The sequence below is a fragment of the Brassica oleracea genome, chromosome C9, assembly GCF_000695525.1.
Source record: "Brassica oleracea var. oleracea cultivar TO1000 chromosome C9, BOL, whole genome shotgun sequence".
In the NCBI taxonomy this organism is placed as follows: Eukaryota; Viridiplantae; Streptophyta; class Magnoliopsida; order Brassicales; family Brassicaceae; genus Brassica; species Brassica oleracea.
In genome coordinates, this window is record NC_027756.1 from 29,369,605 (window position 1) to 29,382,206 (window position 12,602).

At 36.9% G+C, this 12,602-nt stretch overlaps 1 protein-coding gene across 2 annotated transcripts; it reads left to right on the forward strand.

The window, feature by feature from the left end:
- Nucleotides 1–9,070: 9,070 nt before the first annotated feature.
- LOC106315790 (caffeic acid 3-O-methyltransferase-like) lies at nucleotides 9,071–11,577 on the forward strand. 2 transcript variants are annotated; one of them, XM_013753612.1, is made up of 5 exons: nucleotides 9,071–9,702; nucleotides 9,856–10,166; nucleotides 10,247–10,311; nucleotides 10,408–10,573; nucleotides 11,295–11,577. In XM_013753612.1, the coding sequence occupies exons 1-5, from the start codon at nucleotides 9,236–9,238 to the stop codon at nucleotides 11,426–11,428; spliced, it is 1,143 nt and encodes a 380-aa protein (XP_013609066.1). In that variant the 5' UTR covers nucleotides 9,071–9,235; the 3' UTR covers nucleotides 11,429–11,577. The 2 variants fall into 2 exon arrangements, with proteins under 2 accessions (XP_013609066.1, XP_013609067.1); XM_013753613.1 differs by lacking the exon at nucleotides 11,295–11,577 and having other exon boundaries at nucleotides 10,430–10,538.
- The last annotated feature ends 1,025 nt before the right edge of the window (nucleotides 11,578–12,602 follow it).

Here is a 12,602-nt window from a genome sequence, read left to right on the forward strand (position 1 = left end):
ACAGAACAAAACTAAACGCACAAACTTATCCACACGCTTTCCAACGAACTCGTCGACGTAAATTAGAGAACATAAATTTGTAGAATTAAAAACAGGATAAGAAAAATACCAAAAATATTAAAAAATAGATACAACGCGTTGTGATATGTGAAAAGGCTTAAGATAATTGATTTGGCTACCTATGTCACCAAAGTTGACTTGCCTTTTTCGAAGCACATCCTGAAAGAACTCTAGAGTTAAACGTGCTTGAGCTGGAGTAGTGGAAGGATGAGTGACCTATCGGGAAGTGATTCGCGATAGCGTGCGAGTGAGCCCAAAGCACGGGAAAAGGTCGGAGGGCGATTGCAGGGTCAGTAAACAATGATTTCGAGCCTTGGAAAAATTAACAGACCGATCGCTGGAACGGGATGGAGCCCACGGGCCGAGAGAGCGGGCGAGGGCGGCCCATTAGCCGTGGGCGGTCAGGGGGTTACAAGTGGTATCAGAGCTGGTTAGCCATCTTAGTTCTGACATGAGAGGCATCTTGAAACCTGTCCTGGGCCGCAACGAGGATGTTGCGTTCTTTGACAAGGGGTGAATTGTAACATCCCGAGTTGTGATATGTTAAAAGGCTTAAGAGAATTTGATTTGACTACCTATGTCACCAAAGTTGACTTACCTTTTCCGGAGCATATCCTGAAAGAACTCCAGAGTTAAGCGTGCTTGAGCTGGAGTAGTGGAAAGATGGGTGTCTTATCGGGAAGTGATTCGCGATAGCGTGCGAGTGAGGCCAAAGCACGGAAAAAGGTCGGGGGGTGATTGCAGGGTCAGTAAACAATGATTTCGAGCCTTGGAAAAATTAACGGACCGATCGCTGGAACGGGATGGGACCCACGGGCCGAGAGAGCGAGCGAGGACAGCCCATTAGCCGTGGGCGGTCGGGGTGTTACACAATTATTTACCCAAAGTTCACTTAAAATGGCTATGTTTCTGGAGCATAGCAAGATGCAATCCACTATAACCTTTAGAACATAGATTCCATGTGTAAGAAACCATATGTCTTTTAACCGATACACCCAAGATGAGACCGTAGTTTAAACTCTAAAATGAGGCCAGTGGAGGAGATATCAGATGATATCTGGTGAGTTGTGGGCTGGATGGTTAGGTTGCTAAGCCGATGTCGAGTACATAAAAGTATTTTCTCGGTTTGATATTATTTGATGTGGCTTGCAACATTGTAGAGGTGATAGTAGTGGTTCTAAAGAGTAAGTGAGTTCCTGCATTTGCAAACCTCTTCCATAGGTTTAGACTTTTTTACGTGAGGGTAAGTAAATGATAAGCCTGGGCGAGTTGATATATCATGCTTTTTGTGGGTTTTAACCATTAAACAAGTCTGATTTAGAGTCAATATCATATGTTTAGATTTTTTTTTTACGGTCTTCGCAGGTTCAGATACATTTTAGAACACTTTGGAGATTTGGAGCTTTGAGAGATGTGACTCTAAAACTACAAATCAGAGTCGATTATTGAAGATGGTGTCGACCAACACAAAGGGTGTGTTGGTCGACACCCGTTAGAATCAAGCAACCGACACGAATTTAATGATGTTTAAGAAATTGTATCTTGGTTCATAGGTTTTTATTATTTACAAAGAAGTCTCTGAACGTGTTTTAGACCAATATTATATATGTTTTTAAGCCATTGTTTAGGCTACGCTTAATTTACTTATAGAGGGCTTTGAAGAGAAAGATCAACACTCATTCATAGATTAATTTGGAATTCCATTATTTCTATATTTATCTTAATGCAATATTTTCGGACTTTGATTATGCTTTCTTTTATTATGTCAGAGTAATCACCCTATTAGATTTTGGAATTTCTAAGGTTTATGATGAATTGCTAAATTGATAGAATTGCTAGGGTTATCCATTGATTTCTTCATCATAGATGTTCTTTAATGTTGAGTTCTAGAGTAATTAATTAGAATCCTGATTGTAGGATAATTAATTAGATGTGATATCATGATTGATTACGTGAAATTATCTTTGATGAGCTAAATTATTATTTGCAAAGAGATTTGTTTAGGGATTTAGTGAACTTATGATACTGTTGTTAATGCTTGTCTTAACTTTATGAATTTACAAAGAGATTTGGAATTTTAGAATCTAGACATGGATTTTCTCTGCAGTGAGAGCTAGTTGATTTGATAAAATTGTGATCTGAGTTCATAACTGTTCTTGATTAACATGTAGCATTCTATTACTTGCAATTCTGACGTACCTGTTTGATTTCCATGGATCTAGCGTTTTCCACATTTATTTTACAAAGCAATCTTTGGTTTATTTACTACTTTCGGCTGTTGATCTACCTTAGTTTGAACCTCAGTTTTATTGTGTGAAACATATAGTCTATGTGGATTTGATCCCTAAGTACTACATCACACTATGAAATTGCAGAGTAGAGCAAGGGTAAATTTAAGAATATCAACGTGTCGATTCCGATTCAAAAATTGGCACTATTTGTGGGGAATTAGAAAGTAGCGATAAGAAAAGATCAACATGCCTATAAGTAACGTCACCGGCATGGATACAAATATGCAGGTTCTAGATACCGCTGTCATAATGGAGATGATGAAAAACATAATGGATCATATCACTTGTCAAGACAAAGCAAAAAAGATAACCAAAAAGCATCTCGCCGAAATAACTGCCACCATCAAACCACCAGGCGCCGAGCCTACGACACTTAAGAGACAACTCTTTCGTACCAGAAACCTACGACTCAAGGAACCGATCAAACGAAAGCTCAGAAAATCGTCGAGATCAAGAGTTTGATGCAAAATATCAATTCAAGGTTCATAGAGTCACTAGTTCTGCTCTTGAGATCAAACACGTTCTTGTTGCTACCCTAAAACCCCTTTTGCTAGGAAATCACGACGTCAAGGTTCGCCAGACAGAAAAGCTATGTTTGCATCCAACATTTCCATGAGGCGAGCACGCTTCACCGAAGAAGAGAAATACACCGGATATTGTCAACTGTTCACAGAAAGTCTCAACGGACCTGTCTTAACCTAGTTCTCTAGACTGGTCAGAGATTATATCAGCAACTTCCATGATCTTTCAACCAGTTCCTTAAAGCATTGCATAATGTTTCCTCGTCAACGAGCATCTGCATCCGATCTATGGAAGATGTCTCAAGGTCCCGTAGAAAGACTCATGGAGTTCATGGAAAATTCAAAGAACTAGTCTCCATAGTGCACTTTCCAAACTACACAATTGTGAAAGCTCATACAAGGCACTCTGGATCAATTCAAATTTCAAGATGACATGTATGTAAACAAGACAATATGCCTGCAAGACATCCTCCATCGCGCTAATAGCTTTATCATGATGGAAGAAGTTAAGCTGACCAATCTGCTCAAGCAATCAGCAATGAAACAAGTAGCAACAAAATCGGCGAACACCTACCAAGAACCCATACAACATTCTGACAACAAGTTGGATAAAAATAAAAACATCATCTCATTTTTCATCGAGAATGCGGGTTTTGACTCGGCTGCTATAGCACCGGAGAGCCCATGGAATGTTTGGAAGAATGAGATAGATGGGTTACCTCCTCAAGCATTCAGCATTCCTCAGGGTGCAACTTCCTAAGGATCATCTCCTCAGGCCTTTGATGGAACCAAGTTCTATTTTTATCACAAATCAGAAGGACACGGCACTAAGGAATGCAAACAATTCAAGGAAGCCTTAAAGGCAGCGTTCACCAATGAATATGTAAATCCCAAAACACTGGAAGCTCGACCTACTAAGAACAATAGGATTTGCACCAAAAGTAAGAGACGAGACATCAAAAGTCTTAGGACATGACACAAGAAGAGCTTCATGCAGAACACAAGCAAGTTACACCTTGCCATCACGATGTCCAGATATCTCCGAAGAAGAGAGACCATATATTAATCGACGTATCAGCACCATCATATGACTTTCTTCGTCATCCAAAGATGGCTCACAGATCCAAGATTTACATGATATGCTCAAGCAAAATTCAAAGCATATCGACGAAAGCTCAACAACATCTGCTAGTCAGCAAACTGATAATGTTCGCCGGAAAATTGGCACGAACAATAAAAAAAATTACGGTTTCCCAACCTGGCACGTTCGATCTTTGCCAAATATTGGCACGGAGAATCACGGCGACGACATGCCGCATCTTAACACAGTTGACCTTCGCCGAAAGCTCAGCACGAATGATCAGTTTGCAAATAAAGAGACAGAGGGAAAATCTTAACCTGTCAAGGTTAAAAGAATTGAGACAACGGCTAGATAAATACAAGGGAAGTCGATAGGAACAACTGGATCCTCTATGCCAAATAAATGCAATCATGGAAAGATTATCGCCATGCAGAAATTCTGTCTGGTTTGTCAAAGAATTTCAAAGAAAAGCAACGACTACAAAACAATTGCCTTTTAAACAGGAGAAGAATGACGTTCAAATTTCTTTTGCCGATGAGGATGCGGCCAACATTAGTGTGATCCATAATGATCCCTTATTATTGGAACTTACGATCAACAATTGGGAAGACTCCAAAGTCCTCAAAAACACATGCAGCTCAGTCGACCTCATTTTCAAGGAAGTCTCTGAACTCTCAGCGGCTTTAACAGTTCTGATGAGGAAATGCTGGGCACAATCTGCCTGAATGTCTTCGTCGGAGGAATACAAAAAAAATTGTCAATTTCTCTGTCATCGGCACTCCAGCACCATGGAACACAATCCTTGGAACTCTATGGAGTCATTCAGTGAGAGTCCTTCCCTCTAACTACCACCAACGTGTCAAATTCAACTGCAAACCGGAGAACATTCACCTTTAAGGGAGATCAGAAAGCTGCTAGAAACCTCTTCAACACAGAGATGAATCTATAGAAGACAAATTTTGTTGTCTAAATTGCTGCCAAAACTATTGAGAAAATTTATCTACAAAAGGAAGAAATCATCGTGATCGGCATCGAGAAAGATAATTGAGATTGAGTGGTAGGAATGAGTGCGTACTTAGCCATAGATATAAAGGAGAAGATCGTCGAATTCCATCGATGATGATCTTGTTGGTTTCTTTGTCTTGACCACTACCTTGAGGGTATATCAACGTGGATGTGCTCAGGCGAATCCTACATTTTTTAACAGAATCCTCAGAATTTGTTGGAAGTAAACTGGGATCCATTATCAGTGACGAAATCATACAGAAGTTCGTACATGCAGATGATGTACTTCTAGATGAAGTTCTGCACTTCTTTGTATGTGACCTGAACGAAATATTTTGCCTCCAACCATTTTGTGAAGTAGTCAGTCATCACGAGTAGGAAATGTCGTTTTCTTGAGCTCGACAAGGGGCCAACTATTTCCATTGCCTAACGCATGAATGGGTAAAGTGTTGCCATCGTACCTAACACTTCGTTTGGACAGTGAATGGACCATTCCTCTAACATTTATCACCTTTAGAAGCATAATCTTTGCAATCTGCTACTATTGCTGGCCATAAATGAATGAGTACTTTAACCATAGAGTCAAAGCTCGACCGCTAGAATGGTTGCCTCCTCTCATTCATGAGTCTCAGCCATGACCAACCTTGTTTTCTCTCCATGAATGCATGTCAATAGGACTTTAGTGGCTGTCCAACGAGGTTTCTCATCCATGACGACATAGTGGGCACTTCGCGTTTTGAGTCTACGAGATTCCCATTTATCGTCAGAAAATGTACAGCCAGTGAGGTATCGTAAGATCGGAAGCTTCCAGTATACTGTAGTGGTGTCATTGACGTCTTCATTAAGAGTGTCCATATCAATATCCATGTCAGTTTCTTCCACGATGGGAGCAACGATTTCAGATTTCTTGGTCTTCAATGTGATGCTCGGCTTCTCTATTCTTTGTACCAAAATGGTCCTCGTATCTGATCTTTGGGATTACTCCCCAATGCAGCAAGTGGATCTGCACGTATGCTTCGTTAGTTCAAAAATTTGAAGTCATTTGCGAGACCTTGGATGACTTTGAGGTAAGCGTCCATATGTTTGTTCTTAGTATTGTAATATCCATTGTATTGATTGACAAAGAGTTCTGAGTCTCAATAAGCATGGGTATGTTTTGTTTTACCACTTTTTCTAACTATAGTTCGGCAATAATGGCCTCATACTCAGGTTCATTTTTAATGCTGCAAACCCCTAGTTGGAGACTGAAGATGAACTCCGACCCCCAAATCCCTTATTGGATGAGAATTCGTAAACATGTAAGATCCAGTTCTTCCTAGGAAGGATCAGAATATATTCTAGTTTATGAGCTAACTTGATAATGAAGTCTGTGAGGACTTGTGACTTTTCTGCTGATTGGATGTTTTAGCTGATATCATGTTCTCTAAGCTCGATAGCCCACTTCGTCAACCTGGCGGACTGGTTTGTATCCTGCATAATAATTTGAAAGAGCTTGATTAGTAAGGATGATAATAGAATGACACTGGAAATACGCCTGAGTTTTATCGCCGAAGTAACGACTGCTAGAGCCATTTTTCGAGTGTGGAATGACGTGTTTTGGCATCAGTCATTAGTTTACTAGTGTAGAAAATGGGCTTCTTCTCCCCCCTACCCCGATATTCTTTGATGCGGATGCTACTAATCGCAAGGGAGGAAACTGCAATGTAAAGATAGAGTGTATTTCCTTCGTTGGGTTTGGCTAGTACATGTGGAGTTGTCAGGTATTTTTTCAGCTGTCTAAATGCTTCCTCACACTCGTCATTCCAGATAAATTTCTTCTTTTCTCGAAAGAGGTCATAGAAAGGTAGGTATTTGTCGGTGGAGTGTGAGATAAATCAATTAAGATTGAGGGTTGCTGAGATCTACTTTAGATTTGCCTTGATGCCTCTCTGAGTGACAATGTACCCTAGGAAATCGCAGGAGACAACTCCAAAAGTACATTGGGCCGGACTGAGCTTCGTGTTGTACTCATTGAGGATGTGGAAACATTCCTTCATATGAGTAATTTGATCAGCAATAATTAATGATTTTACCAGCATGTCGTAGATATACACTTCCATAGTGACACCAAGCTTGGTGGCTAACATTTTATTGACCAATTTCTAGTAAGTTGCTTTTCCATTCTTTAGTTTGAAAGGCATCATGTTGTAATAATAGGTTTCGCGATCAGTGATGAATGCAATTTTTTCTCTATCACCGCGATGCATCATGATCTGATTATATCCTGAGAAGGCATCTATAAACGTTAACAGCTCATGACCCGCTTTAAGGTCTTCATGTCTCCTTATTAGGGATGACATTTTATCTATTAAATTTTATTTAATTGGTTATTTATTTCGATTCGATCCAAAAAATCCGTATATCCATAATTCTTCGGAATAAAACACATATTAAAAATCAATATTCGTTTAAATAATGTTGAAAATCACAAATACTAAAAACTTTAGCGGCGGAAATCCACTCCAGCTTTTATACATATAGATTTTTATCTACAATGAAATATAAAGTTTCAAATATATAGTTTTATATAGTTATTATTTCAACATATAATTTTATTAATTGTGTTTAAAAAATTACTTATAAAATTTTTAAATTAAGAAATGACTATAAAATCCTTACGAAAAACTAAATTTCTTTGTAAAAATTTGTGTCTTATAAAAAAATAATGAATTTTTAAAATTTACGGAACATATAGTTTCCCTAATTGTTACTTTTTATTCTATTTTATGTAAAAAATATTTTGAAAATAAACTTGTATAGTTTTTTCTAGATTTACTTGTACTAAATAAAGTAGCCGAGTTATCTGTAAATATTTTCAAATATTCATAATGTTTTTTTTTGGATATCCGAAAATTAGATATTCGTATTTTCAAAGTAAAGCAAATTGGAAAATCAAATATTCCTTAAGTATGAACAAAATAACAAATAAAAATATAGTAATATTCGCTCAGTGCCCACCCCTATGCCCATCGTACCAGATTTTCAGTCATGTTTATTTACATGGACAAAATGCTTGGGATAATTTTTGCTTGGCAAACATAACTATTGAATGGCTAACATAAAAAAAATCTAGACATCGATTTAATTATACATGCTTATATTAGATTCCCGCCATTTCATAAAGATGCATTTTTTTTATAAAAGAAAAATTGTTTCAAAGATATTTATTTTTTTCTATTTTCAAGACATTTTTATCAACCAATAATGATTAATTATGAACTTCAAAAAACTTAATTGCATTAACTAAATTCTTATTGGTTTAGAGTTATGAGATATAAATAATAAAAAATATTATTCATTTTAATACTATCATTTAATATGTTTTATTAGTATATGGGAAAATAAAAAAATATACATCATTTTGAAACAAAGAGTATTAAGCATAATCTAGGGTAAATTTAGGGGTTTGAATTTATTTTATAAACATGGGATACAATGAACCTATGGAAGATGTTAGACTAATTTCTAAAAGGAGGTGTAACCCCTGTTCTAAAACTCGGCCGCCTAGGCGGTCGCCTAGGCGGTCGCCTAGGCGTTACACGTCACTTTTCCGCCCCGATTTATGCCAAATCGGTTTAAAAAATCGGATATCCAATTTTTTCCGCCTAGACCGCCTAAATGACCGCCTAGCCGCCTAATCTATTTTTTTATTTATTTTTTATTTTTTATTTTATTTTTTATTTTATTTTATTTTTTATTTTATTTTTTTTATTTTTAATAATATTTTTATTTATTTATTTGATCTAAAATTTTATAAATATCATTTATATTCATAATTTTGATGAAAATTACACTATATTAAGTTTATATATTCTATTTGTGTGTTTTATACAATCTTAAACATGAAAATGTATTAATGTTATACACAATTAAAGATTAACATGTTTTATAACATAGTAAACCATCTAAAAATTCCGCCCCGCATAATTTCCGATTAATCCCCGATTTTCTCTTTAGGCGCTAGGCCCAACCCGACCGCCCGACTAGCGCCTAGCGCGTTCCCGAACAGGGGGTGTAACCTACAAATATACTGTTTCTTATGATATTCAATTGAAATCCAAAATATGATCTCATACCCTTTAGTTAGTGTGGTGGGTTGTTTTGAACCCAGATCGCTTAGCTTCTCAAAGCCTGCCTACCACTACCACTAGACCACTCATGTGTATAGAATGACATTAACTGTGAATGTTGAAACCAACTTTCTCTAACGATCCACATAAATCCTCAACTTTTCAAGAATGACAAACTATCTCCCAGATCCCTTAACCACTTCCACTAAACCCAGTCTTATTAAAGAAGAAGAACGATTTGATGAAGAAACATTGAGCTTACAAGCAGAGCGGATCTTGTACTCCGTTACATTCCCTATGGTTTTCAAAACCGCCTTGGAACTTGGCGTTATTGACACGATCGTAGCTGCACAAGGTGTATGGCTCTCGGCTGCTGATATTGCACTTCGTCTCCCAACAAAACCCACCAACCCGGAGGCACCGATTTTGTTGGACCGGATGCTGGTTTTACTAGTCAGTCATTCAATCTTGACGTCCCGTATGGTTGAAGCCGGAGAGAACGGTCAAACCGGAAATGGTGAGAGGCTATATGCTGCTGAACCGGTTTGCATGTTTTTCTTAAACCGTGGAGAAGGCTCAGGTTCTCTCGCGTCTCTGTTTATGGTTGCCCTAAGCGAAGTCTATTTTAAGAGTTGGTTAGTAACTACGACTTTCTTAACATTCATACAAAAAAGTACCAAGTTCTTTATTTTTTTCACAAACAAACCAAATTATAATAAACCCATGCCCGGTCTAATAAACCTTCTAATATACTGATCAGTCAAAAGTTAATTATTAATTCATAACAGGACTCATCTCAAAGATATGATTATAGAAGGAAAAGATGCATTCACCTCTGCTCATGGCATGAAACTCTTTGAATACATTGGTTCAAAGGAACCGTTCGGTGAGCTGTTTAACCGGGCAATGTCAGAAGCTTCTGCCCTCACCATGAAGAAAGTTTTAGAAGTTTATAGAGGATTTAAAGATGTAAATACTTTAGTGGATGTTGGAGGAGGCATTGGAACTGTTATAAATCTAGTGGTTTCCAAGTATCCTCACATCAAAGGCATCAATTTTGACCTACCCTCAGTATTAGCCCATCCTTCTGTTTATCCAGGTATAACAACATATGAGTGATTTTATTAAAATTAATTATATTGAATTTCTAGTTTTGATAACTACATTTAATTTATATAGGAGTGGAGAATGTTTCAGGAGATATGTTTAAAGAAATTCCAAACGGAGATGCCATCTTCTTGAAAGTAACCTCAAATATACGCTTAGTTTTTAATGACAAATCATTAGTTTCAATGTTTAAGATAGATATTGACTATGAAATAAAATGGATAATTTGACAGTGGATACTACATGATTGGACAGATGAAGATTGTGTAAAAATTCTAAAAAATTGCTGGCAAAGTCTTTCTGAGGGAGGAAAAGTGATAATAGTCGAAATGACTACTCCCGAAAATACAAAGATCAACGACTTCTCTTCGAACATTGTGTATGCCATGGACATGTTGATGTTAACCCCTGTTCGAAAACGCGGCCGCCTAGCCGCCTAGGCGGCCGTTTAGGCGTTGCTCGGAGTCCATCCGCCACGATTATGACCTGATCGGTCACACTAGGCGCTGGACCGCGTTAACACGCTTTGACCGTGTATTATCCGCGTTGACCGCGTAATATTACCAGTCTTAAACGCTTAAAACTCAAAAAAAATTAAACTATTGGGCCTACAGCAGATTTATGGAAACCCAATTGCAAGTTATAATGATGGCAACTCTAAATGAGTATTTATAGGCGTCTTCAGCATTACCCTTCCTTATGTTTAACCGATGTGGGACTTTGTTTCATAGGTGTTTTTAAAAAAAAGAATTTAATTAAAAAAACCCTACTGTTGGATCGATCCCTGTACCTCATAAGAGGTTGACAACATCAAACACCAATAGACCACAACGTCTTTTGACGTATGTACATATACTGACACATATATAAACATTATTGTAATAAAAATATGACATTAACAATAACTTTTGTTAAACCAATAAATTAAAACTTCAATAATATACAAAAAACTATTACATTCTAATATATTTATATTATATATTTAATTTAAATATTATTATAAATATAATAGTAATAAAAACTAGTCCCCGCGTATACCCCGATTAATCCCCGATTTTTCGATAACTCGCTAGGCCCGGAATCACCGCCCTACTAGCGCTTAGCGTAGTTTCGAACAGGGTGTTAACCCAATGCTCGGGTGGTAAGGAGAGGTCTTTCTCCCAGATCAAGAATTTAGCCTGTGATTCGGGTTTTGTTCGTTGTGAAATCAAATGTCATGCCTACTCATATTGTATTATTGAGCTCCACAAATAGATTAAAAATGTTACGAAAGAAGTTTCATCCCGTCCTTGTGAAGACCACAAACCTAAGAAGTTTCTTTCTTATTTCGATTCGATCCAAAAAATCCGTATATCCATAATTTTTCGGAATAAAACATATTTTAAAAAAGTAGTTTCTTTGTTCTCAATGGTTTTCTTTATTAATAATGTGTGTAGTATGGTTTACCGTTGATGGTTATTCTTGTTTTCAAGATTGTGGTGATTAATTAGTGTCAAGAAGGTGAATAATTTTAATCAATTCGTAAGGGTTGTTGTTGTTGTTTAATCAATTGTACTTTATTTGGTGCCAAAAAAAAATTGTACTTTAATTTAAAATGATACGCGGCATTTTATTCCAAAGAACAAAAGAAGTTTCTTGACATATTAATTCTAAACGTTAATCAAAAGTTGGTTAAATATATTACTGAAATAAAATTTAAATTAAGTTTTGAAATCACATCACTACAAGAAAACACAACTATAGCGACGAAAATCAACGAAGAAATTAAATCTTCGTAAATTTATGTCGACTTTACGAGTATCTTACGAGGAAATTTAAAAGCAACGTTAGTTCGTCGTAAAATAACGACGAAATGATTTCCTCGTAAAAACGACGTAACATAACGTGGTTTTTACGAGGAAAAATGGTTTCCTCTTAAACTCGACGTAACAATAGCGTCTACTTTACGAGGGAATATTTTACGTTTACTTAACGACAAAATTTTGAGTCCACCAACTTTGTAGTTATAACACGTTTTTTGTTTCGGCTACCTAACTAAATTTCGTCGTAAATTCCTAGTAAACCTTCAATTACCAGATTCGAAAATTTCCTATAAATTTGGACGTTTGAACATCATTTTAAACACACCAACAAGAAATAAAATAAAAACGTGAAAGAAAAAAAAATGTCGGGCTCCGGGAATATTTTCGAGTTGTGGAGGTAGATGTATATGCACAGAGATGCAAACGGAAGAGTGACGAAAGAATACCTCGAAGGGCTGGAGACATTTATGCATCAAGCAGATTCCACACCGCTCGCCCAAGAAAGCGGTAAGATGTTCTGTCCTTGTCGGAAATGCAACAATTCGAAATTGGCAAATCGTGAAAATGTTTGGAAGCATTTGATAAATAGAGGTTTCACGCCAAATTACTATATCTGGTTTCAACAT